The 27,859-nt window shown below is 36.3% G+C and overlaps 1 protein-coding gene across 1 annotated transcript in view; it reads left to right on the top strand.

The window, feature by feature from the left end:
• The first annotated feature begins 7,530 nt into the window (after nt 1-7,530).
• sntg2 (syntrophin, gamma 2) overlaps nt 7,531-27,859 on the top strand; it is a 59,374-nt gene continuing 39,045 nt past the window's right edge. The window contains exons 1-7 of the mRNA XM_066705944.1: nt 7,531-7,907; nt 8,951-9,088; nt 13,448-13,504; nt 13,613-13,670; nt 16,986-17,029; nt 20,833-20,874; nt 24,980-25,067. Coding sequence (XP_066562041.1) covers nt 7,884-7,907; nt 8,951-9,088; nt 13,448-13,504; nt 13,613-13,670; nt 16,986-17,029; nt 20,833-20,874; nt 24,980-25,067 — 451 coding nt within the window. The 5' untranslated portion in view covers nt 7,531-7,883. The remainder of the gene's footprint in view (nt 7,908-8,950; nt 9,089-13,447; nt 13,505-13,612; nt 13,671-16,985; nt 17,030-20,832; nt 20,875-24,979; nt 25,068-27,859) is intronic.

The raw sequence follows: 27,859 nt of genomic DNA, 5'->3' as shown, positions 1-27,859 counted from the left end.
ATATATGCAGGGGATCGGTAAAGTTGATATTCCAGCAGTTGTTAAGCCTGGGGTTGGTATGCATAGAAAGGAGAATGTAATTCTGACTGCAGGAGGGATGTTTAAATAGAATACTCCTGTTTAAAGAGGTTAAGGTCTGTCAACTGATCTGGCATATATATAGAGCTAGAACCCTGCATATAAACAGTGTGGGTCTATTAAAACATGATGAATAACTTATATCAGTGGGGAATAACACAAATAATGTATCAAACAGATGAGAGGAACTCTACGTTGTTCTTGCTCTTGAATGTGAAGGACTCTTTCCTCGTATGAATGGGGGACATAGAGGTAGAAATCATTTGTTATGTCCTGTGAATGTTCTCTTTTTAAATGATAATGTCACTTCCATGGTATGTATGTATTATGATTTTATAACTACCTACATAATAAATACATGATCTCAGCTTTTTTTTTTTTGTTCTTTTTGACTTTTCATTTGTAGAAATTGGTAGCAGTTTTGGGATAGATGTTCGTACTGTAACCTACTTCAGTCTCACATTATCCGACATAAGCCACAGCCTTCCAAAGGTTTTTGATTTTAGGAACATTCAAAGAAGTTGCCTAAAGCAGCGGCCCTCCCCCACTCGCTCTAAAATGTTTTTACCATCAACGCCCCCCCGCTATCACAAGTCACACAAGTTTTAACCCCCCCCTTCCTCAAAAGTATTTACACTCTCCACCCTCCACCCCCTTTCAGAAGTTTTTACCATCTAAACCCCCCCTACTCTCACATACTTTTACCGTGACCCCCCGCTCTCACATGTTTGTAACATCAACCCCTCAACCACTGCGCTCTCACAACTTTTTACCGTCTCAGCAATGACCCCCCACACCCCCGCACTCTAATGTTTTTCCTGTCAGCACCCCTCATCATCCTTCGGTACTCGGGGTCCCTGGGTCAAAAAAGTTGGTGAACCACTGGTCTAAAGCATTTGTTAACATGGATGTACAATACAAATATTCCAAAAATGGCTTGTATTTGCATGTAATATGTTTTAATATGATGAAACGCCATTTTTATACAGCCTGCCAATTACTAAGGTTGCCTGGAATACCCTACTGATTATGTTTTTAAACCTCCTTCATTTCCTATCCATTATGTTGAGTATTAACAAGAACGAAACAAAAAAGCACAAATCCGACCACTCTCTCCGCTTAGCCAGACCTCTTGGTTAAAGGCTTGAAGGCTTCTCTGTTTCATGTATAAAGCTAATTATACCCCTACAGAGTCAGGTCTGCAGTGGAGTTCTTGCTGTGCAATCAATCAGGCTTAATGTAAAACTGAGTTAGCCCTCTTAGCCCTTTCCTTTATGTCTTGTACCTAATCGACAACTGTAGTTTTTAACATCAGAATGATGGACCTAAATACATACAATACAATCTGAGCTCACAAAATGATCAAGCCCTATTATTCCAGAAATCAGCTATATGGTTTTATTTTAATCCTCTTCTGATATGTGCTACTGTTTACGACTGTGCAGGCTTTTATTTCCTCAGGCCACAAAGATATTTCTTTTAGCTTTTACGTCTGTGAAGATATAGCAGACACGACTTCGTTTGAGGTCAGAAAGTCAATAGATATATTTTTTTGCTCTTTTTTCATGTTAAAAAAGCTTTTGTATGGACAGTCTGTATAATGCATTAGGAAATATCTTATTTTGGGGGATTTTGTTGTTGTTAATGATGTAATATGTTTTTCTGTCTCCTAATTTATTTTGTATTTTTCTTAATACAGGCATTGATGTGTTGAATCTCAAACAACTGAAATCATTTTAAACAACCTTATAAGTGGAATTCAGGAAAGCCATACTATGTCATTATCAGAAAAAAAACAGTTACAAGCAATTTTTGTATATGTTTTTAACTCTTCATTGTTTGTTATAATGTGGAAAAACAATGCTTTCACTTTGTTTCACTTCAGTAGGACGAACTGAAAGCAATGTGTGATCTATGTAAATAATTTTCACAAGCTATATCTGTAGTAGAATACACTACATATTTAGATACCACAACATGTGAATCAGTGATAACGTCCTATTAATAGAACAAGCCTGTGAACTGAATTAATTGCAAGGCATTTTGTTATAGATATTAATGGTGTGCAGCATTTCATGGCCTCCAATTTAACAAACAACTCAATGAAATTGTACTTGAACTAAATTGCTATATGCATCTTTCATGAAAGATTGTTTTCTCCTGTACTGATATAACACACACTGCATTGTGTTTGTTCATTTCACAAATATTACTAAGTCATCAGAATCAAAGGTCAGGTTACACTAAGGTCAGCCTGGTTATGTGAGTGTCAGGGCTGAAAGAATGAAAACAGCAGAATCTATGAGACTGAAGATTATCTGTTGTCAGGAGCTCAGATTGCATGTTTTTCTTTTTGGCCTGCCTGAAATTGGCTTTTTGTTTGACATTTCTGTTGAATGACCCTTAGAGGTGACCAGTTCTTATCCTGAAACTGTTTCCATTTTATTTCTGACCAGGCTGCCACGTCTTCTGGTTAAGTGACATTTGTGGAATATGTTGATATATATCTCGTGTTTCAGGCAATTATTTGTCCAGGATATTGTCTATGCTAATCTATTGTCGGGGGCCCTTAGGGTGAAAGGGGTCACCAGCTATAACACATTGCCACCTAATCTTGATGCATCTCAAGAGCTGGGCAAGTCTGGGCATGGTTAGTACTTTGCACGTTTTACTATGTAATCAATCCAAAAACTTAGTATGTTGACAAGGGTTGTGCTGTAGAAGGTACTGACTCTTGCATGAAATGTCAGTGTCAGTGTCAGTGTGAGAGTGGATCTATTAACCCTGGTGTCATGTCCAAATCCAAAAGTGTAACTGTGCAGTATCTCTACCTTAGTTGTACATATTATATCTAATTAGGGAAAAAGGGTTTAAAAAATAGATTGAAAGGTTCAGATCATTTTTTGTTATTAATTTAATGTAATATTTTTCATCTTAATTCAACATGTTGATACATGCATTGTGTTTAACTGTAAGAAATTGTATATTAATATATGGACCCTCATTCCACAATGATTATGTATAGCCAGATAAAATCCCTTGTGGAAATCTAATGTGTCTTTACTCAAGTCACGCTTAGAATAGGAGATTATTTTCTGTTCAAAATTAGGCAAAAAATATGACAACATGGACCTCATTCTGGGTTCTTTTGATCTGTCTTCAAACATGAGTGGGATTCAAGTAGCAAAAGAGAGTTACTTGTCACAGTGCTGACGCATTTAGAGCTGCCTGAGTTAAGTACTGTGTGCGAAAATCACCTGAGCTTGAAAAAAAAAAGATTTCAAAGTATATAGTCAAACAGTGAGAAGGCCCTCATTCAGCCCTGCAAATCCACACTGCCTGGGTATCTGTAGATAAAGTATTTACCAGCTTTCAAAAACATTGCAAGACTTCCACAAGGCCTACCTGGGAAAATAGACAACATAAGTTTAAAATAATAAACAGCTAAAAATATCCTACTAAGAAGGAAAAATGTGTGTAAGGCATTTATTAAGCATTTGAAAAGGAACCATAACACTAGATCACTTTTACACACAGTTTTATTCAGTTGTTCCCATGAAGCCATTGTTCCTTGAAATATTAGTGAGTGTAAATTCCTTGTTCAGTCAGAAAGCTGCTGAATTATTTTTAATTTTTACATATAGCTACAGAATTATATTATTCACTTCAACACAGATATATATATTTTTAAAGGAAGTTATATGTTGTGTACAATTGAATATAAAACCAGTGAGCAGTATCCATAGTACTGCTTTGGTGTAACTACACTCATCTCTGGAAGACTTCCTCTGAAAGACTTAAAAGAGACACAGGAGTCTACATCTTAAAGAGCCTAAATTGCAATAATTTTAATAACCATATAGTTACTGTCATTTAAATGTATTAAATCTAATAAATAGTCAGCAACATTAACCTCCAATCAAATTCACCTATAATTTAACATAATCAATGATTGCAAGCTGAGACAAAGATATATAAAAGGATATTGGCCCCTTCATTCCTCGAGCCCCAGCCAACTAGTTTGTGATACACAAGTTTGTGAGCTGTATTCAGATAGAAGGACCTTACTTAAATACATTTTAGTATTTTAGAAGGAAGCCCATAATCTGATGGTCACAGTACTAATGAATGACTACAGTTTTCACATATCATAGTACATTGTTAATCCTGTGATTTTCTGTGATTGCATTCATATTAATCAGTGCTAAAATAATGCTTACTTTAGGCTATTTCAAAGTCTACAAAAATGACCTTTCCAAAGTGTTCACCTTGTCTCTGTACTGACTCGGAAGGGGACCACTCTGGGCAACCAGCAAAAGTATAGTGGCGATATTGCAAAATCCTGACAACCTTTTATCACCCAGTTTGCAATGTCTCACAGTGCTCTTTCTGTTGGGTCTTTTCCTTACTTAGATAAACAGATCTAACAGAAAAAAAGTAGCTGGACGAAAAATGTTATGGAAAAAACGAGAAACAAAAACATCACACAACACGTCAGGTAGTGGAGGCAGAATTGCCAGACTAAACAGGAGAGCCAGAGACAGTATTCTGCTACAATAACTCTGCTTAGAGTATCAGAGTGATATAGATAGTGTGTATCCTAGAATAAGAAATCAATTACTTGAGCAAGAAATCCTTTCAAATGCGTTTTAATAGGCAGCTTTTAAATCCACTGCTTGTTGTGCCTGGTGTTGTTTAGTAATATCATCAAATAGAGGGCTAATGATCCTTATGAGAAATTATCAAAAGCCATTTCATAGGGGCAGCACAAAATAATTTAATAAATAGACAACTTAATAAGGCAGTGCTTTACTGAATGATACATCAACAATGTTCATATACTTTATTGAAGATTCATTCATAGACTGCTTTAAATTTAGATATCCAATGAGAATGGAAGTATAGGGGAAATAATAACAACCTTGCATGCATTGCAAGATTTTGGGGATTTAATTGGCTGCATGTTGCAGGAAGTCAAGGGAGCCTGATTGGACAGTTAATTAACAGTGTGAATGTAACACAACAAGTTGCCCATCTCAGATCTGATACTGCTAATATTGTTATTATGATTCAGCAGTTTCCAATCTTTTTGTCTGGCACCCCCTTATACATTTTGGTCATTGCTCACGCCCTGGCCATGGCCTTTCTGACTCCAGCTGCACTGTTGTCATCTCTTTACTAGGTGCTTTTACATTACCATTTCTGATCTGGATTATATGCATCGGTATTGACTCAAGTTCCGGCATGCACTGCGGCAGTGTTTGTTCTAACCCCTTAAGACCATGTGTCCATTACAAAGGACGTCACATGGTAGCTTGTATTTTTTGGGTTAGCATGCCTTATATCTTCCACTAAAAATTAACATTTAAATAAAATAAATAAAAATAATAAAATAATAAAATAATTAGGAATAAAATAACCTCACACTAAAGAGTAACTACAGTGCAGTCTAATGACCTCATACTGTACCATAACTAAAGTGCAGTCTAATGACCTCACACTGTACAGTAACTATATTGCAGTCTAATGACCCCACACTGTACAGTAACTATAATGCAGTTAAATGACCTCACACTGTACAGTAACTATAATGCAGTCAAATGACCTCACACTGTACAGTAACTATAATGCAGTCTAATGACCTCACACTGTACAGTACCTATAGTGTAGTCTAATGACTACACACTGTACAATAATTACAGTGCAGTCTAAAGAACTCACACTGTAAAGTAACTACAGTGCAGGAAAAAAAAGATGTCACACTGTACAGGAACTATATTGCAGTCTAATGACTCCACACTGTACAGTAACTATAGTGCAGTCTAATGACCTCACACTGTACAGTAACTACAGTACAGTCTAATGATCTCACACTGTACAGTAACTATAGTGCAGTCTAATGATCTCACACTGCCCAGTAACTACAGTACAGTCTAATGATCTCACACTGTACAGTAACTATTTTGCAGTCTAATGATCTCACACTGCCCAGTAACTACAGTACAGTACATTGTCCTCACACTGTACAGTAACTATAGTGCAGTCTAATGATCTCACACTGCCCAGTAACTACAGTACAGTCTAATGATCTCACACTGTACAGTAACTATTTTGCAGTCTAATGATCTCACACTGCCCAGTAACTACAGTACAGTACAATGTCCTCACACTGTACAGTAACTATAGTGCAGTCTAATGATCTCACACTGCCCAGTAACTACAGTACAGTACAATGTCCTCACACTGTACAGTAACTATAGTGCAGTCTAATGATCTCACACTGCCCAGTAACTACAGTACAGTCAAATGATCTCACACTGTACAGTAACTATTTTGCAGTCTAATGATCTCACACTGCCCAGTAACTACAGTACAGTACAATGTCCTCACACTGTACAGTAACTATAGTGCAGTCTAATGATCTCACACTGCCCAGTAACTACAGTACAGTACAATGTCCTCACACTGTACACTAACAACAGTGCAGTCTAATGACCTCACACTGTAAAGTAACTATAGTGCACTCTAAGGACCTTACACTGCCCAGTAACTACAGTACAGTCTAATGACCTCACACTGTACAGTAACTATATTGCAGTCTAATTATCTCACACTGTACAGTAACTATAGTGCAGTCTAATGACCTCACACTGTACAGTAACTATATTGCAGTCTAATGACCTCACACTGTACAGTAACTATAATGCAGTCAAATGACCTCACACTGTACAGTAACTATAGTGCAGTCTAATGACCTCACACTGTGCCATAACTATAGTGCACTCTAATGACCTTACACTGCCCAGTAACTACAGTGCAGTCTAATGACCTCACACTGTACACAAATTATAGTGCAGGAAAAAAAAGATCTCACACTGTAACATAACTATAGTGCAGTCCAGTGACCTCACACTGCTATAAACTGACCTCACCATAACTATATTATTATTATTATTATTATTTATTTTTTATTTCTTGGCAGACGCCCTTATCCAGGGCGACTTACAACATAAGTGCAAAAATACAGTAAGTACAAGGCATCAATCATTACAAATTCAATTTAAGTAAAACATAGCAATTCAGAATAATACATTTTAAAATTCCAAATTACAATTTACACAAGTACAGTAAGTGAGGTCCTACCTCCTGGACGGTGAAAGCTAAGTGCTGTCAAGATGTAGGATCACAGTCAGGGGTTATGGGAAAGGGAGCAAGGAGGAAAACAAATCAAGAATGCAAGAATAATAATAAAAACTGTGAAGTGCTATCTAGCAGGGATAAAATGACTGATATTATAAGTAGAGTCTGAAAAGATGCGTCTTGAGTAAGTGCCGGAAGGAGGTCAAGGACTCTGTTGTTTTGACTTCGGTGGGCAGGTCGTTCCACCACTTAGGTACCAGGGATGAGAAGGAGCGGCTCTGGAGGAAGGAGAGTGGAGAGGAGGCAGAGTTAGTCTTCTGGCACTGGAGGAGCGCAGTGGTCTGGAGGGGATGTATGGAGAGACAAGTGTCTGAAGGTAGCTTGGTGCAGTGTGGTCAAGACAGTGGTAGATGATGGTCAAAGTCTTGAACTGAATGCGTGCCGCTATCAGGAGCCAGTGGAGGGAGCGGAGCAGTGGAGTAGCGTGTGAATCAGGGCAGAGAGAATACCAGACGAGCCGCAGAGTTCTGGATGAGCTGGAGCGGCGGGTAGTAGTTGCAGGCAGGCCGGCAAGGAGGGAGTTGCAGTAGTGCAGGCGGGAGAGGACCAGTGACTGGACGAGCAGCTGAGTCGAGTAGTCGGTGAGGAAGGGACGGATCCGGCGTATGTTGCTCAGGAAGAATCTACAGGTGCGTGTCAGCGTGGTGATGCGCTGGGAGTAGGAGAGCGCAGGATCGAGGGTGACTCCTGGGTTCTTAGCGGAAGAAGAGGGAGACAGTGTGGTGGATTCCAAGGGGATCGAGATGGGGAGGTCAGCAGAAGGTTAGGAAGAGTGGGAAAAAAGAGGAGATCTGATTTGGAGAGGTTGAGTTTGAGGTGGTGTGAGTGCATCTAGGCGGAGATAGCAGACAACTATAGTGCACTCTAATGACCTCACACTGTACAGTAACTATTCTGCTGTCTAGATCTCACACTGTTGCGTAACTATAGTGCTGTCAAATGACCTCACACAGCACAAATGTATAATTGTATTTAAATTTTAAATGCTTCGGTTTAAAAAATATGTATATTATGAGTTGGTTTTACTTGTTATAATAATTTGTAACGAGATAAAGACACTTGTTGATACATCCCTGTGTTCTAAAACACTAATTTAATATATATAATTATAAATACATTTGAGTTGGATGCGGCGGCGTTTCAGTGGCACTGTTCCTGATCAAATGTACCGATGCATTTGATCTGGATCAGAAATGGCAGTGTAAATGCCTGTCTGCCTCAGTTGCGGTTGATGTTGAACTGTGCAAAGTCATTGATTTTATTTTTGTTACTGCCGATTTATTTTATTTTTGGTTAATAATTCATATCCAAAATATTAGCTTGCTAGATCCCTGGCGAGATCGTTTCCTGACATTTTGGACCTCCAATGTATGTAAACTGCTGTGTATTTTGTACACAAAAGTATGGTCCTAATTTACTGGTGCTCCAAAATAAACTTTAAGAGTGCAGCAGAAGTGCTCATTTTCTGGAAGCGAATTTTCTCAGTTATAATGAGGAAAGGATCAAGGTAATGTTTCTAATTGAAGGACGCCTAGCATGTTTTTTTGTCAATGCAAGAGATTCTACATGTGAACAAAGTCAGTTCATCAACATGTGTTCCCCTCCTGTATAATTTAATTAGAGATATTAATGACTGAACTAACAAAATCACTTGTATGTCCTTCATTAACAGACGAAAACTGGAATAGCCCTACTGTATAATGAAGAGACGGGTAATACTTATGACATTCGGCTAAAGCTAACAAAGGAAGTATTAACCATACAGAAACAGGATGTTGTGTGCGTCAACGTTGGTGAAACCTATCCAAATGTAAGTACTGAAGCTTTATACCTACTGAGCGCAAGCTACATGGGGGAATGAATCAAATGTTTAGATGCACGTAAATTGAGAGTAACAGTAAAATGATAAACATTCTTCAGACTAAAATGAACAGCTGTAAATGGAGATACAATTACACCATACTACTTATACTACTACTACTACTACTACTACTACTAATAATAATAATGTGTTTGTCCTACTGTACAAAACTCTGTAGTTTATTACATATTACATATTGCAGTGATATTCATCCCTGGTCTTAGAGAGCTCATAGGTCTTCTGGTTTTAATTTCACCTGGGATCTTAACAGCTTAATTGGATCAAATATTGACTTAATTATTCTAAATTATAACTCTCAAGGCCCTTAGGCAATCTATGTATTCAGTTGCAGCCCTTTAAGATCCTGAGTGAATATCAATGCCACGTAACATGAATATTTGTTCTACACACACATGCACACGCACACGCACACGCACGCACACACACACACACACACACACACACACACACACACACACACATATATACAGTGAGGGAAAAAAGTACTTGATCCCCTGCTGATTTTGTACGTTTGCCCACTGACAAAGAAATGATCAGTCTATAATTTTAATGGTAGGTGTATTTCAACAGTGAGAGACAGAATAACAACAAAAAATCCAGAAAAACCCATTTCAAAAAAGTTATAGATTGATTTGCATGTTAATGAGGGAAATAAGTATTTGATCCCCTATCAATCAGCAAGATTTCTGGCTCCCAGGTGTCTTTTATACAGGTAACGAGCTGAGATTAGGAGCACTCTCTTAAAGGGAGTGCTCCTAATCTCAGTTCGTTACCTGTATAAAAGACACCTGTCCACAGAAGCAATCAATCAATCAGATTCCAAACTCTCCACCATGGCCAAGACCAAAGAGCTGTCCAAGGATGTCAGGGACAAGATTGTAGACCTACACAAGGCTGGAATGGGCTACAAGACCATCGCCAAGCAGCTTGTTGAGAAGGTGACAACAGTTGGTGCGAAACACAAAATAACTGTCAGTCTCCCTCAGTCTGGGGCTCCATGCAAGATCTCACCTTGTGGAGTTTCAATGATCATGAGAACGGTGAGGAATCAGCCCAGAACTACACGGGAGGTTCTTGTTAATGATCTCAAGGCAGCTGGGACCATAGTCACCAAGAAAACAATTGGTAACACAGTATGCCGTGAAGGACTGAAATCCTGCAGCGCCCTCAAGGTCCCCCTGCTCAAGAAAGCACATGTACAGGCCCGTCTGAAGTTTGCCAGTGAACATCTGAATGATTCAGATGAGAACTGGGTGAAAGTGTTGTGGTCAGATGAGACCAAAATTGAGCTCTTTGGCATCAACTCAACTTGCTGTGTTTGGAGGAGGAGGAATGACCCCAAGAACACCATCCCCACCATCAAATATGGAGGTGGAAACGTTATGCTTTGGGGGTGTTTTTCTGCTAAGGGGACAGGACAACTGCACCACATCAAAGGGACGATGGACGGGGCCATGTAGCGTCAAATCTTGGGTGAGAACCTCCTTCCCTCAGCCAGGGCATTGAAAATGGGTCGTGGATGGGTATTCCAGCATGACAATGACCCAAAACACACAGCCAAGGCAACAAAGGAGTGGCTCAAGAAGAAGCACATTAAGGTCCTGGAGTGGCCTAGCCAGTCTCCAGACCTTATTCCCATAGAAAATCTGTGGAGGGAGCTGAAGGTTCGAGTTGCCAAACGTCAGCCTCGAAACCTTAATGACTTGGAGAGGATCTGCAAAGAGGAGTGGGACAAAATCCCTCCTGAGATGTGTGCAAACCTGGTGGCCAACTACAAGAAACGTCTGACCTCTGTGATTGCCAACAAGGGTTTTGCCACCAAGTACTAAGTCGAAGGGGTCAAATAGTTATTTCCCTCATTAACATGCAAATCAATCTATAACTTTTTTGAAATGTGTTTTTCTGGATTTTTTTGTTGTTATTCTGTCTCTCACTGTTAAAATACACCTACCATTAAAATTATAGACTGATCATTTCTTTGTCAGTGGGCAAACGTACAAAATCAGCAGGGGATCAAATACTTTTTTCCCTCACTGTATATATATATATATATATGAATAGTATATTGCTACCTTAGAAGGTTTCATTTTTGCTGATATTGATGGCTGAATCTTAGCTGTCAGCCCATTTTAATTTGTAGGAAAGTTGGAAATTAAAACTGGATTCCTGAAAGATTCAGTGCAGTTGGTGTTGCTCGTATTAATATATTTAAATTACATACTGTACATTAGGGTACTGCTTATAGTAAAAACCTATGGGCATTTGTCAGTACTCTAGATTTGATTGGGCAATTGGGCAAATATATGCTGGATTAATCCCAATATAAATACAAGTTTTGTATACATGGAATGATAAAATACTAATGCATTGTAATCTACTTGGCCTTGCAGTGGGTTCAGGGAGTTCATAGCTGTTGCTTAATACCTTGCCACGGGGTCTGAGCCATATTAGCAAGTAATAGTGTGCTTGGTTGGGGCATGAACGATCAGGGTTCAATTCCCTATGCCAGCTATACCCATCAGCATTGCAGTATTGTAACCACAAGCAAGGAAACAGTAGGGGAAATTACTTAGATGTTGTAGTAGATTCATCATTGTCTGGATTCAGGCAATGAGCAACGGCAATACTAATGAAAACAGAAGAGCAAGAGGATTCTTAAGAAAAAGCTTAGTAGACAAGTTAGTGTCAAGGTTATGTGGAAAGTGTATAAGACCACATATAGAATACTGCATAAAGTTATGGTCATCATATCATGAGATGATATAGACCAGCACACAGGCTCGTTCCAGGCTACGATTTATGAGGGCAGAAGTTAATCTTTTAAGCTTTAGGAAACTAATAAGAGACATGACTGATTTTTTTGTATTATTCTATTTTGAAGGGAATAAATACATTTGACAGTTAATTCAAAATAAGTTATGCCAGCAGAATGAAATGGCATTAACAGAAACGTGTTGAAAATAAATTCTGCACAGAGACTAGAACACATTGAACTTGATTACCAGGAAAACTTTTGATCCAGGTTTTTGTGCCATGGTGAATTCTAGGCAACTGAGAAGTGTTGCACAGGTTTAAAGTGATATCACAAGTATAGACAGGCAAGTGCTTAGTGTTGTGCTTAAGCAGGTGGGTCCAAATGGATTTCCTAAAAGGGGCATCCTTATGTACTCACCTGTTTGCAAACCTTGTTGTATCATTCCTGTAATTGTTCTTTTTACTGTGACTTCCTGACTATGGTCTATGAACTGCTTGAAGAGATCGTTCTTGCATGCTTGAAATATTATATGTTAATAGTTGCCAAGATATTAACAAGAAGATAAAACTTACAGGCAATTGTTTGTACACATGTTGTGATACAACAATGCCTTACTGGTCTCTGCATGTGTGTATGTTAGTGAATGCTTCACACTGAGTAGCAGGTCCTCATTCTTTAGTCCCATCTTTACAATGAATAGTGACAAACTGTGCGCAGAAGAACTGTTAACCTTGTTCTCTGGTTGACAAAACATGATTCAAGGTGAGTCATTTCACGGGTCACATGGTGTCAGTCGATCTTGATTAATTTAATAAGCTGCTGTGTGTGAGCAATGTTCTGTCACTTCTTCTTCATAACCTGTTAACCAACATATACTTTCCTAAGCAGACTGTATTTAACATTATAATTCCATTTCTGGGTCTTTGATGCATTGAGTTTTGTAGACCCTGCAACTTAAATCTTTCACAGTCTTATTTGCCAATGAGAATGTACTCTTTAAGGGTTGATTTACATAGTAATGTGTGTATATATACCAACTCTAAAAGTTTAATTAAAATCGTATGAAAGTATATATTTTTCATATAAATATACCTATTGCCAACTCCTTCAAGGCAAACATAATCTCTTTAGCAGACATCAGAAACAACAAATGCTTAAACCTAATTCATGGGACTTGGCAAACATTGTTTAAGCACCACCTTTGTGTAACACAAGATACATTTAACTTCAGTACAGTCTATGCATGGTTTGTGTTTACAATATTGCCTGCAGGTGTTTTTTTTTTAATAAGTTTAAAACCCATTTGAACTATATGAGACGTTTTCCATTAAATTACTGTCTATAGTTAGGCAAGGCATTTGCATTGTAATGTGTAAACCTTCTAAAACTTCTAAAAACACCTCCAGAATAACACAATTAAAGAAAAAAAAGTTTTTTTTTGAGTTGCCAAAACTTGTCAAAACCAGTTGTCAATCTTGCTTTGCAAATTATTTCATTATTGTTTTACCAAGCTAAATTACCATTTTTTAAAGCACAGAACTGTTGTACTTCGAAGACAAGCTGTCGGGGGATTGGGTCTAAGCATCAAAGTAAGTTTTGTCCCTTTACATCTTTTTTTGTATGGTGTTTGCAGTTCAAGTTTGTTTAGAAATTGTGCACTTTAATTGAAACAATTAAACTGTGTTTATGTCTTATAGGGCGGTGCTGAGCATAAAGTGCCTGTGGTCATATCAAAGATTTTTAAAGATCAAGTTGGTAAGGCAGTCTCAATTAAACAGTGTGCATTGTTGACTGAAAAGATAAACTCTTACTTTTCTCTATTTGGGCAAAAACAAACAATGAAAAAGTTATTTGAAGTTTGTTTTTTTAATTTTGCCTCAACAGGGATGTATGATCAGAAATTAAATTGAGTAGTATGTTATCTGCATTTTAAAATGCAGTCTATAACAACCATTCAGCGGGGAAAGCTGCAAAATGTATAATACAAAACATGAGAACTGATTAAAGATAGCGTCTTTCCATTTTCCAGACAACTTAGATGCTCTTGTACATCACAATCAAAAACATCTGTTTCTAGTAGGCTACATATTTCTGTCAGGTGCCTGGACCTAATATTGCAATAATGCAGTAATTTTATAGTGCATCTTTGGCAGCATCCAGCAAAGCCATTTCAAAATTGTAAATTTGCTGTTGCACATTCTGCAAATAATGCTAATGTAGCTAGCAGGTGCTGTGTGAATCTAAATGAAAGCATCTGTTAGCTTGTCTGTTTTTTGATTTTCCTAATTGCAAGGGGTGTAAGTTGTCTCTGAACCATACAGATTATGTTATATAAAAACATTTAAACTGAGATGAGATGACTAGTGAATATAATACTATATGGATGCATGTTAATTTATTTTAATGCAGGACACACTTCTCACTTTTTTATTTTATTTTGTTGTTTGCTTCAATCTGAGCTTATCACTTAGCCATCACCATGGGTTTTCAACAATAGTTTTAACACTTGCATTCTATAGAATATCAGTTAACCGTGATCATTTGCAAAACCTGAGTAGAAATGATTCTCAGACATATTTCTAACGACCAGTTGCCCTGAAGAAAATGCAAAACTTCAGACCAACACTCACCTTTGACTCACCTGCTTATAGGAAATTATACTTCTAATACCTGATTGTGGCCTTTTATTGGACAGGGCATGATTATCCTGACCAGCCAGCACAATAAGTATTGAATAAATTAGAAGCAAGAATAATAAATAACTTCACACAATGGATAGAACTTAAATTTGTGAAATTATTTGAGTAAACCACTGCAAGATAGCATTGTATGTACTGTTAAAATAAAAGTTTTACCCTGATGCCAAAACAAAATAAATCTCTCACTTGGGAAATATGATTTGGCAGATCTCTTCCTCATAACTTGTTAGGAGTTACAGATCTCCAGTAACTGACATTCTGCAGTAATTTATAAGAAAATGATAGCTTCTGCTTGCAGTCATGTCACCTTTGCATCTTCAGGGAGAATGCCAGCATTATATTTCTGTACAAAACAATTTCCTGTATGCCATTAATTACAATTGGTATTGCACATATAACTTTCACACATTAAGTACCTGTTAAAAAAGCAATGTTTATTATCATAAATTGCTTGTAAAATCTAAAGTGCTCACCGGAGAAGTATGTAAATCAGCAGTAACACAATCATTTTGATTACCTGTCGGAAGGATACCACAGAATCAACCACTTCTTTAAAGGAACTTTGAGATGAGAAGAGATTAAAACATGACTTCAAGACATTTTACTACACCACTAGATTGGCATTCTTTCAACCCCAGTATAATATATAGCATGTTAATTGAATTGTGTGTATTTCAATTTAACACCTTGACTTTACAATTTCATTGGATTGTTTTCTTTTATGTATTTGATTGGATTTATACTTGTGGCAGCACAAATGTTGAAATATTGTCTTAAGTTTTTGTTTTCCATAGAAAGTGTCAAGTCATACCTCAAAGGCAATATTATGAAAACACTTAAAAATACTGACACACTAACTGCATAATACAGTCAAAATAGTTGAGTTATAAATACACCTTATGATCGGTACAGTAATAAGTCCATAAGGTAGAACTAGGAAAGGCTGCATTTGAGCCCCTCACTTCAAGTCCTCCATGGACTATTTGAAATCCCTCCAAGGCAAAATTACAGCAAACTCAGAGTAACATACAACTAGAACAAAGCTTGTCAGTCCTCACATTGCTGGAGTGAGTAACTGCTAGAATATTTCCCACTTTAATGCTAATAGTCAGCCAGGGGGTTATAGAAGCTACGGCATGCTTTCACCTCAAGCATTTTTCCTCTCATTCCTTTGGCTGAGAGGTCAGTTACTTCAGACGTACAAGTATAAACAAGGCAGCTTGTTTTATTTTATGTAGTAATTTTCTTCAGACATACAAATGAAATGAAAGCTCTAGTGTGAATTGCTCTCTTAAAAATGCTTTGGTTGAGAAGGCTGTTAATCAATCAAGCATTATTTGATGTCTGTAAAGAACTGCACCCAAATCGTAATTCTTTATATTCAAAATGCACAAGCACTCTGCACAATGACTTAAAGAAATCTGTTAACTTAATGGTTAATAGTTTGATTGCTCCGTCACCCCCTCTCCTTTGGGCCCCTGTCTTGCATGATCACACTTTCACAGACACAGCTTCCTTCAAACACAAAAAAAAGCTCTACTAACAAAACTAAAAAGCAGGCAAGGTCTGCCAGGTTGTAATATCAAATAATTAACGTTAAACAACACACAGAAGAATACTCATCCATCTTTATGCAAGTAGAGATTGTTTAGTACTGCATTAGGTACAATAAAATATAACTTGCATTTAATACGAAAGGCTTGAAAGTTAAATTTATAACAGAATAACTACAACTTAAAGTAATAGTACATAACATTATGACCAAAAACAACAACAAAAAAAACATTGAGTCATCTTAATAATAATTCAACACTATTTAAAAAAAGAAAAAAAAATCTTTCACTTTTCTTATATATTAAATAAATACATAAACACAAACCACATGTTTAATATTGATTATGCTTAAATAGAAGTTCTCTCTGGATTTAAGGGATGTCTGTGTATGCTGTGGTCACATTGTAGTTGTTGCTATAGCATATATTAGACAATAACTGGATGTACTTTAAAGAGTAAACGTTATGATACAGATATAATTTACTTATATTTTAAAGAGCTTTACAATACCTAGAAATACTCTGTGACATGTGTATTCATTTTTTATTAATTCTTGTAAGGACTCATGTGTGTCATATTTTTTTCTTCCAATGTTTATTTAAGACACATAAATATGTCATATACACAATTGTAAGTGTCTAGCGGATGACATGGATCTTTTATTGTTGAAATGCTTCATGGTTGCTCAGCCCATCACTGAAACTCAATAAGACACTTACATTAATTGCTTTTTCTTACAGTAATTGCTTGCATGAAATCTGTAATTATTTTCAAATGTTTCCATTAACCTTTGACTCGTCTTCTTCCATGTCTTTAGCGGATCAAACTGGAATGCTTTTTATTGGAGATGCAGTGTTACAGGTTAGTGCATAATTTAGGTTTTCCTTCACATACTTCATCAGGCACTGCTTATGTCAATTTTGCTGGCATTCAATGTTTGCCAAGCTTTCAGTTTCCAGGACAGTCCAGCGCTTTATTAAGTAGGATAAAACTGCTTTAGTTTTAGGAAACAAGAAGTGGAAAGAACACCTCCCTGATCACGTTCATTTCACAGACTGAAAGTTTGAGTTACTCCTCTGCATGGTCAATTTAATTAACCTTCATGGCTTGATTGGATTGGTTTGCATTATGGAAGCCTACACAAAATTAATGTTGTTAGTGTGCTTGTTTGTAATTAAGTATCGTGAGGCTATGCAGTTGCATATTTAAGTGAGATTAATTGAACACAATTTACATGATTAAAATATGATTATATTAATAATAATAATAAAAAAAAAAATATATATATATATATATATATATATATATATTTTTTTTTTTTTTTTTTTTTTTTTCTGACAATAGGAGTGAATGCTCAGATTTTTCACTGATCCAATTTTCTGGGGAATTGCTGGTCTTAAACAATACATTAGTATTTAAATTAAAAGTTTGACCCACCTGCTAATCACAGTTGACTTTACTGATATTGATAGCAGTTGCTTTGCTTGTCAGAGGGTTCTTCATTCTACCCCAGACGTATCCTGTCTAGTGATGGTAAAATGGTGGTAAAATAACATGCAGGTACACCATACAGGCCCAAACTGAGGCTGCGATGGCTGTGTCCTGTACTATACTTTTCTGTCCCATACAATACTTTTTCTGGCCTTTGCTGATATATCATTATCAAATTATAGAATTTGAGTGATTTAAGAGTGTCCTGAAGTGTCAGCACATTAATGCCAATTTAGGGCCACTCGTGTTATTTAAGTTTATGTAAGCATCACATGCTGAAGAAAATAGATATATAATATTTAATAATGCTTTTTAAATCAAACAAATTATTTAACATTTATTTTCCTGTAGCATTTTTTTATAGGTAAATGTGAATTTATGTATTATAAAATGTAATTAAAATTAAGACAATTTAGAAAGGTAGTAAATAAAACTAGTAAAGAAAAGTTTGAAAGTGCAAGTTTATTGTGTAATATATCTTAATAATCACTACATTTAGCCTAGTGCAACTAGGATGAAATTACAGAAAACAAAATGTTTAAATGTCAGTCTTATTTTTTTAGATACATTTCAAGTATCAGTGGTTTCTGTCTATTGGCAGTCTGATTGATGGTTTAAATTACATACTACAAATGCAATTTATCTGAGCAATTCAGTTTATATTTTAGGATATGTTGCCCATTTCAATAGATAAATTGGCCATTCTTGTAGGCTGTTGATTGTCATGAGAGAGCTCATAATAACAATGTAAACCATTCCGGATTACATTATCGTTAAAAGCCTGGAGGAGATGTATAGTGCAATCCCAAGCATATGTTTAAATAAGGCTAGAGGAAGATTAACGTGTATATTAATGGTTCATTTACATAGACATTTTTTTTTATTCTTTTGCAAGTCTGACAGCATGTAATTTAGAAAATTATATATTTTGAAGATAAACTTTTCTTCTTCTTAAGGCTTGATGTGTGCTCATAAATATTCATGAAACCAGCTACTAAAGACAACACTTCAGCAATAAAGCATTCTTGTCAGGCCAGGTGAACACATTTTGGAATATGACATGGGGCAGGTTTTCCGTTATATAGATACGGAGAAAAGCACCACCAGAACTCCTTGCAACTCCCATAATGCATCTCATTTCAAAGATGGATGAAAAGGTTGATTTGACTATCTTGTTTAAATAGAGGATCTTTGATATTACTGTAAGTGGCAGCCACTTTAGGACCTTTACCACGATCTTCACATGAAGCTTCTCCTCACATCAAAGGAAAGAGTCTTTCCGAGGCAATCCTGTCTTGATGGCTTTTGTGAGTTATTTTGGAGTTATGCAGCAGCAGACAAACCTCTGGTTTGGTCAATCAACCTGAGGTGTCTCCACATGCACATCATGAGCTGTCCTTCATGGAAATGGCGACACAGATATTTTCAAGGTCACTCTGAGCACTTCAGTGTAAAGGTTTGCCAAATCCCACAGACTGAATGCCAAAGACCCTGTGACCCTTGGCTTTGAATCAGCTCACCTAGAGGCAGGCACATCCTACCGATGAGGTGATTACTGCCTGTCTGAAGCAGTCATTCCCAACCTGGGCCCGTTCCAGGCCGCTTAGGCATTCTTATGCACATGGTGATGTCTAGTGTTCCAACCACTAGGCTGAGGATTCAACCTTGAGCTCATAGTGTTAATCACTCTGCCCATGTGTTCAGCAGACGTTAGAAGACTAAAGGGCAATGTGTGTGACATGGTTTATATAGAGCTCTCACTGGGGGACACTCTGGGATCTCCTCTTCTCTCTCTCTCTCTCTCTCTCTCTCTCTCTCTCTCTCTCTCTCTCTCTCTCTCTCTCTCTCTCTCTTCACAAACACACACACAGAGTGAGAACTGTTCTTTACTGTCTGGCTGAACCTATCCTTAGCATAGAGAAATATTTTCCCCAAAAGTACCAAGTTTGTGAAAGCAGCCTTCATATTTAAACCTTTTCTCATAAATTCAATGCAGCCTGGAGCCATACAAATTTAACACTTTTACAGAATTGTTTAAAAACAATAGCACAGAATTTGGAAACACATTGTTTATAAACTACCAGAAGGAAGTCATTAACTATAAAGGCTTAAAGAATAACCTTGTTGTGTACACGAACTGCAGATAACTGGATAGTATTATGGAAACCAAATCTCATTAGAAAAAAATAGTGTGTATATACACTCACCTAAAGGATTATTAGGAACACCTGTTCAATTTCTCATTAATGCAATTATCTAACCAACCAATCACATGGCAGTTGCTTCAATGCATTTAGGGGTGTGGTCCTGGTCAAGACAATCTCCTGAACTCCAAACTGAATGTCTGAATGGGAAAGAAAGGTGATTTAAGCAATTTTGAGCGTGGCATGGTTGTTGGTGCCAGACGGGCCGGTCTGAGTATTTCACAATCTGCTCAGTTACTGGGATTTTCACACACAACCATTTCTAGGGTTTACAAAGAATGGTGTGAAAAGGGAAAAACATCCAGTATGCGGCAGTCCTGGGGGCGAAAATGCCTTGTTGATGCTAGAGGTCAGAGGAGAATGGGCCGACTGATTCAAGCTGATAGAAGAGCAACTTTGACTTGTGCAAATTGTAGCCTCTTTTTCCTATTTGTAGTGGAGATGAGTGGTACCCGGTGGGGTCTTCTGCTGTTGTAGCCCATCCGCCTCAAGGTTGTACGTGTTGTGGCTTCACAAATGCTTTGCTGCATACCTCGGTTGTAACGAGTGGTTATTTCAGTCAAAGTTGCTCTTCTATCAGCTTCAATCAGTCGGGCCGATTGAGTCAGATCATTGGAACTGAAGCTTCAGTAATGTCAACCAATTTATATTTTCACTGTTTGAAAAACACATTGTTGGATTTTTCCCATTTTTGTTAGATGCTGTGATAGAACAACTTAGTGTAAAGTAAAGTAAAGTGAGTTCTGGTGGACGGAATAGTGTAGACCTTCAGTTTAAATACCATACAGTTAAAAATCACATACTATTAGCTCATTTCTTTATCTAAAAGAATGTAAAATACAGCTGTGATTGAATGCTTCTATTTGTTATGAGATGGAAGATGTTTTAAAAATGTGTGCAAAATAATGTATTTGAACAGCACATGTTAATAATATTTTCATTCTCAACATTTTTATTTTGTTTCTTCAGGTCAATGGCATTAATGTTGAAAACGCTACTCACGAGGAAGTCGTAAGTATCACATAGAAGTTTTCTTTTTATTTTTTACAAATGTTCTTGTTTACCAGCTTTACAAAAGTGTACAATATTTGAAAATAATTGGGTCATGTATACATGCAAAATGTGTGGTCTGATGTTTTGTAAATTTGCTATCAATATACTTGCTTTCAAGGAGGATTCTGATTCTGTGTTAAAAAACAACACAATTAAATCAAAAATACAAAACCAGAACATTAGTTCTTATCAGTCCTCAACACTGTTTGAAATAAAATGTTCTCATAAGGTAGAAATTTACTTTCCTGTTTATTTTTAGAGCAGTTTTTTGCAATGAACTGACATAAATCATAGAAACACTATAGTCATATTAAAGGCTGTGATATGTCAACTTGGAAACATAATTGGGTGGATTCTGGTACATAAGGAATGATAATGATCAAGATAAACTAGGTTGCATTGCCTCTTAACCTACAGTGCCACTTCAATTTGACTACTGCAGTATATCTTAAATCTTTTCAAGCATCAGTCAGAATGGTATGGCCTGGTAACCTTGGTGTTGAGAATGGAACCATCCAATTCATTAACTTGTTTTTAAAGTAGGTAGTGAGGAGTGCAGCCTGAAGGGTGAATGTCTTTCAGTTTCTGATATCCCTTAAGGGAATATGTTTTACCAGCTCAGATGCTTCAAACGGGTGCATTTCATGCTCTGGAGTACACAATCCTTAAAATATGTAAATAGAACAGACATTAGCCACTGGTGACAGTATAGTATGCCTTTGCAAAGTAGTCTTTCTTAGGAACTGGCATCTTTATTTGCAAATTGGGTAATTTTGAGTCAAACACCAGGCAGGAGAGCACCATTATAAATGTTGTGCATAGCTTTATGAAAGCTGGGAATTTGCATTCAGTACCACTTAGTATACAGACTGCTAAGGTCAACATTTATCATGAGGCTGAGTATATCCTGAAGGATGCATCCAGTATGTTTATTTATTTTTGTTGCCAACAATTGAAAGTGTCATATTTTGAGACCCTCCTCATACACAGAGACAGTGGTAAAGTACATGTTTATACTTGATATGCAGCTGCTAAAATTGTAACTTTACATGTAATTATAAAGTTTTATTTTAATATCTGTGGGCTAAAAAAAAGGTCAAGTCCATTTATTAGATGAAGTGATGAAAATACAAACATTTAAAGGACAGAAAGTGTCAAATTGTGACACATTTTAACTAAACAAATTTCAACTGCCAAAAAACAACAGCAGCAGCATATTTAAAACTGCCTTAATGAGCATTCACTCAAAACCACATTCCTAGCCCAGAACTACCTGATTGGTGCTGCAATTCTCATGTTATAGTCTGCCAGGTGTTCTGTGGACTGACTGAGTAACCAATAAGTAGAGCCCATTCTTCACATTCTCATGGGGCGTTGGTCAGTGTTGTAGTATTTTTCTCTTACAATACCACCCTTTAAAAGATTGAACGAATAATTGAGTTTCTAGAGTTTATCTTTCTTAACAACAAACAATCAAATAATCACCAAAACAAATTCATGTGCTTTTCCTTGTATCCCACATTTAATTACTAAACTCCAAATATCAATTAATTGTATTGACTACTCACAGTTTGAAACACTTGGTTAATTTTATTGCACACATTCCTACTGGCACAGGTCTATAAACACCAATATAATCCTAATTTATCAAGTTCCTTTGTTTTCATGCTTAGCATTAAACATGTTAATGTTTGAAAATACGAATTAGCTGAAAAAAGGAGGGTACAAACTAATAGCCATTGATATCTGTTTGCTCCCACAATGTTAATATATCATGTTTGTTGGCCTTTATGAAATAATGAAAGTCAGATTTGCAAAGGCTAATTTAAAATGTTTGAAAGAGGAAAGAAGGAATATGCTAAAAAAAATGTGATAATTAGAGTTCAAATATTTTGAGGGGACATCATCCTAAAACTACATTAAAATGAAGTAGACTTAAATATAAGAAGATAAAAGTATAACATGAATAATAAATGTATGTATGTTTTTAGAGACAGACTGCAAAGCCTGAACTGATTAGTTAAAAACAAATCAAATAAAACAAAAACAAAAAAACAATATTGAAATTTCAATATGATCTTGTCAAAAAATGAAAAATCTTTTTTTATTTTTTACATATAGTGTATAAATATGTAAAAACTTGGTAGAGCCTGTCAGCTTTAGTTTGCTTCGTTAATATAGAGAATTCATTTTTTTGTCATTTGGATTCTGCTTAGTAAACAGTGCAGAGAATTTTTATGCTTGTCTTAATTTCACAGACTATTAGCATCGCAGTTCTTGAATGAAAATGTTGCCAGTCCACACTATTAACTTTATTGAAGCATGGCCTTCAGCAGATAATCGGTTTGCTAATCCAGATGTGTGATCTGCATAAAGCTTTTATGTATCCATTCTTATTACAATCTGATTTTCTGATATCGACTGTACTGCACAGTGTATCTATATGCAACTATTTTTCAGGTATTGAACACAAAAGGGTTCTTTCCTGGCATGTTCTGTAGTTTGTAGCTTTTTCTATTTTCTAATCATTCTCTACATGTTGCTTTTCATTCCATGTGATATGTTAATATTTAATCACTGTTAACTTTTTTGTGATTAAAGTCAATTTTAAGAAATACTGCTACTTCTCTTACTATTATTATTATTATTATTATTGGATCCAAATTATTCACAGCTTTATTTAATCTTGTGATAGTTTGTAGTGTTACCTCGTGGTTTTGTGGTAAGACTGAAATCCATTACTGAGCAGGGAGCATTTTCCATCTTCACCGACTAAAACGATATGAGTAAATTAATCACAGCAGAACATTATACCCTAAGGAAAGTAAGCAGACAATTCAGGGTACTAAGATATTCTGGTGAGCAGGTTCTGCAGCCTTGACCAGCATTACTGATTACATGATTTTCATCTAAATAAAGCCCAAGGAGATGATTAACATTTCCAGTTAAGAAAACTCAAGCTTGCACATACACTGTATCCCTCTGTAACACGGATCCTTGTGCTCCATATAAATCCAAATAAGCAACAGAACATGAGGTTGAAGACTCTTCCACCCCATGTTAACTAACATTGCTTGGGCTCTCCAAAGAGTCATCCCAACAACCTTTTGTAAAGCACAGTATCAAGTGGGCTGTAATCTACTGCCAGCTATTTATCACAATCAATTCATTTGTCTTCAATTTCTTTCTGTTTAAACAAAACAGAATTTAATTGTATGTGACATATACGTTCAAGGAAATGCTATAACAGATTCACGTTATTTGATTATTATGAAATGTGTAATTTGCTAATAGATATGCAGGACTCCAGATTTACACCTTATAAGGTGCCAAAGATGACCCTCTTATGAGTCAGTAAACACAATAAATAAACATAGATAGAAAAATTGAAAGAAATTAAATTCTGAATGTCGAATTGTAAACATAAACAATCTAGTTGGAGGCTTTGTAGCAATTGTCCTTCCTACATAACACATTCAGCACGTTGCTAGAGACAGCACTTTCTCAATCATTCCTACTCCCCCAGTCACAGGCGGCTGCTGGGCTTGTTTATACACAAGCAGGAGTCAATGTGGTAAATAATATCATAAACCTTATTTTCCGTGGGGTTTCGAAAATCACTCCTTTACTCAGCTTATACCATGTTCATGTGCTGTATCTAGGGAAAATAGCCCTTGGAAACCACATAATGTGATTTGCAGAAATCAGAGTGTTTGAATGTCATTACCAGACACTGTGGTGAAACGCCAGGCTTTCAACATCCAGGAGTGCTCTATATAAACTCATCTTTACCTTACAATCTATGAGTTTCTAAATGATTTTACATTACAGAAAAAGAGAATTGGGTATATAATGAGTGTATAATAATGTGTATACATAATTATGGTTTGTATTATGTTTGTTAAATTGGATGCATGTTTTGGTTTTAGTGATTCATGCTATTCAATTTACAACCTGAGTGTAAACAATCTATATGGTGCATAATGTGAATGCAGAGGCTATGTATTACACTTTGTCTTCTGAATATGCTAAGTAAACTAACTGTGATTTATCACACTGACAGGTGCATCTTCTGCGGGGTGCTGGGGATGAAGTTACCATCACTGTTCAGTACCTGAGGGAAGCGCCATCATTTCTTAAGCTCCCATTAGGTGAGAGACAGAGGTACAACAATGAATAAAGGCTGCAGTGCCATCTCCTCAACTTATTTCTATAAATTAGATTATTTTGACGGAGATTTGCCATTGCCATTCTACAAGTAAGAGAGGACCAAGAATGCTGAAGTTTCTAAACATGACTTTTTGTTGTTGTTTTTATTAGATTTTCACCATTTCATACTTTTTCTGCCTGGAGTATTGTGACAGTACCTTTGTCCTTTTGGGGCCATATATGCAGCATACTATGTGGCATGTCATATTACAATCCTTTAAAATAGTGTAAGAGTCACATACTTTGGAAAATAAACTACTTGATATCTACTGGTATGTACAATATTGTTTTATTTCATAATAATTGTTATTTTCCATTGACAGCTAGGTACCTACTCCATGTTAGCTTTTTGTCACTTTGTACTAGAATTTTGTTTTTACACAGTATCTTACAATAGTAACGTATATCTACAATGCCATAAATACATTCCAAATCTCCTGGGCCACTAACTGCAATGGAGTCTCATACCATAAGTCACTATTAGAAATCATACAGGATTCCTCTACTTTGTGCTTCCAGTTATAGTGCACATCATCCTACCAGATCCATGGGGAAACAAAACAAAACATCTCATCAGGTTTAAACACAGAATCTTTGACTTTATGAAATAAGGCCAGAGTAATCATCCTTTTTAATTTGGCTGTAGAAAGCTTATGTTGTTATTCAAAACCCATTTAGACAGTGGAAAAGAAGATTGTTAGTCACTGTCTGGATGTAGAGACAGCTATGCTACAAGGTGAGGTGAGCTTAGCCTCAAGGCCTTCCTTACTTACTTTCTGAACAACACTGAAATGTGTTGAAGCTTTAAGGGTATCCTCTTTATCTCTTTCTATAAACACTCCTTGCAGCTCTGTGTCCCTATTCATATTATTAACTTATCTGTATGAGTTATCAGTGTATTGATGATGACTACTATACAACAACTTCTGACAATGCTCTAAGTGTTTGTGCAATTCTGACTTTTGTTAGGTCTAATAATGGGGTAGGTAGGGAGTTATCCTATTGGTGTTATGAAAATATGCTGCAGCTTACTTTAAAAATCTGACATTGTAGATTCAGCACTGTTTCACTTTATCATAGTGACCAGATTTACTCCCCGCAGAGGAGATGCAGGCCAAGACGTCCACAAACTTGAGTCATGTTCAGAATAAAGGTTTATTCATTAGGTTTCTTAATTTGTTATATCTGTGCTAACTTCTAATGTGTGTGTATATACAATTCAGACTTCTATGTGATTACCTAGTTTGCATTACTGTATAAATTACTGTTGTTTTGTTTGAAACCATGGAAACAAAATAAAAAGGATATGTAATTGACAAAAAATAAATACATTCATTAATTATTTAATTTAATACATTTTATATGTGCTCATGGGTAATAGTTAAAGGTTATTTATACCATCAAAAGTATTATTTAATATTATGGAATGATATTGTTAGTAGTCCTGTTAATTCTACCATTATTGTTTTTGGTGTTCCTCACATTCTGCTATATTCATATATTGAAAACATCAAGATAATTGATAGACATTTATAAAACATCAAGATAATTGATAGACATTTAACTTTCACAGCACCGTTTAAGAGCTTTCTGATCTCGTAAAGTGCTTTGTGGCTACCCTGTGAAGGTCGCTATACAGATAAAAGTAAAATAAAAGTACATCAATAACACATTAATTATTGTAGACTGCTAGTTATGAGAAAAATCTTTGCACTGTTTTGCATTTTTTTTCTCAAGTTCTATCCAACCATATAGCAACCATTTTCTGCTACAGCAGTGAATACCACAAGTCACAGGTTCAAAACCAGCAACTCAGATTCTGCTATTCAATAGTACGGGGTCTAAGTTATTGTCACATTAATTCAATTCTGTTTCATTTTCAATTCTCAAAGGATGAAAGGGCTCTGTTTAGCAATGTGCACAGTGATCCAGCACTGAGTTTAACGGTTATAGCAACGCTACATAAAAAAGAAAATGGAAACTTTTGTACTGTGCTGCTCTGATTGTATGTAATAATTATATGTTAATAATATGCCTCCAAACATTGCATAAAGCGACACTGCCAGTGTCCCAAATCAGACTCCTTCAGATTACTCTTGGCCAGGAGAAAGGACTTTCTCTTCAGAATATACTAGCACATGCCAAGTGCAGCATCCTTTAAACACATTAGGGACTATCTATAAACAATCACATATGCTTAAATATCTAATTCATGTTTTAATCAATAATATGTATGTGAGTGGCTTCACATAAGTATAACCTGAGCCATTTTGTAACCATCCACAGGTGTTAGAGTCTATGATTCACTTGATGTCAAAACCAGGTCTAAGCCCGGTGAAAAGGACAGTGTCACTATAGGAATGGAACACTATCCAGGAACGCCGAGCGAAGCAGGTAAGGTGGCAAAAGAGCTGAGAGAGACAGACAGACAGACAGACAGAAAGTATAGGTCATCATTTATGGAATTTGCATTTAGCTCATGGAAAGAGAGAAACAATAGAGATGTAGATTGGTTGTACTTTTAACTCAGCTTTTTATTAATCTTTTTCACTGTTTCTATTTCCTAAAGTGTGGGGAAATGTTTTCACAATATTCACTATGACCTAATTAACGTGTGAAAGCTTAAACTATGATATAATAGAAGTTTATTAGTGGTAACTTAGACACAGCCTATTGTATTTTTTGTGCACAATTCCAATGGCCCTGTAGGTGCTTAATAGGGTCCATCATTGCA

Source organism: Amia ocellicauda, chromosome 1 (genome assembly GCF_036373705.1).
Source record: "Amia ocellicauda isolate fAmiCal2 chromosome 1, fAmiCal2.hap1, whole genome shotgun sequence".
Classification (NCBI taxonomy): Eukaryota; Metazoa; Chordata; class Actinopteri; order Amiiformes; family Amiidae; genus Amia; species Amia ocellicauda.
Note: the sequence above shows the minus strand (reverse complement) of the source record. Positions and strands in the feature narration are given on the sequence as shown.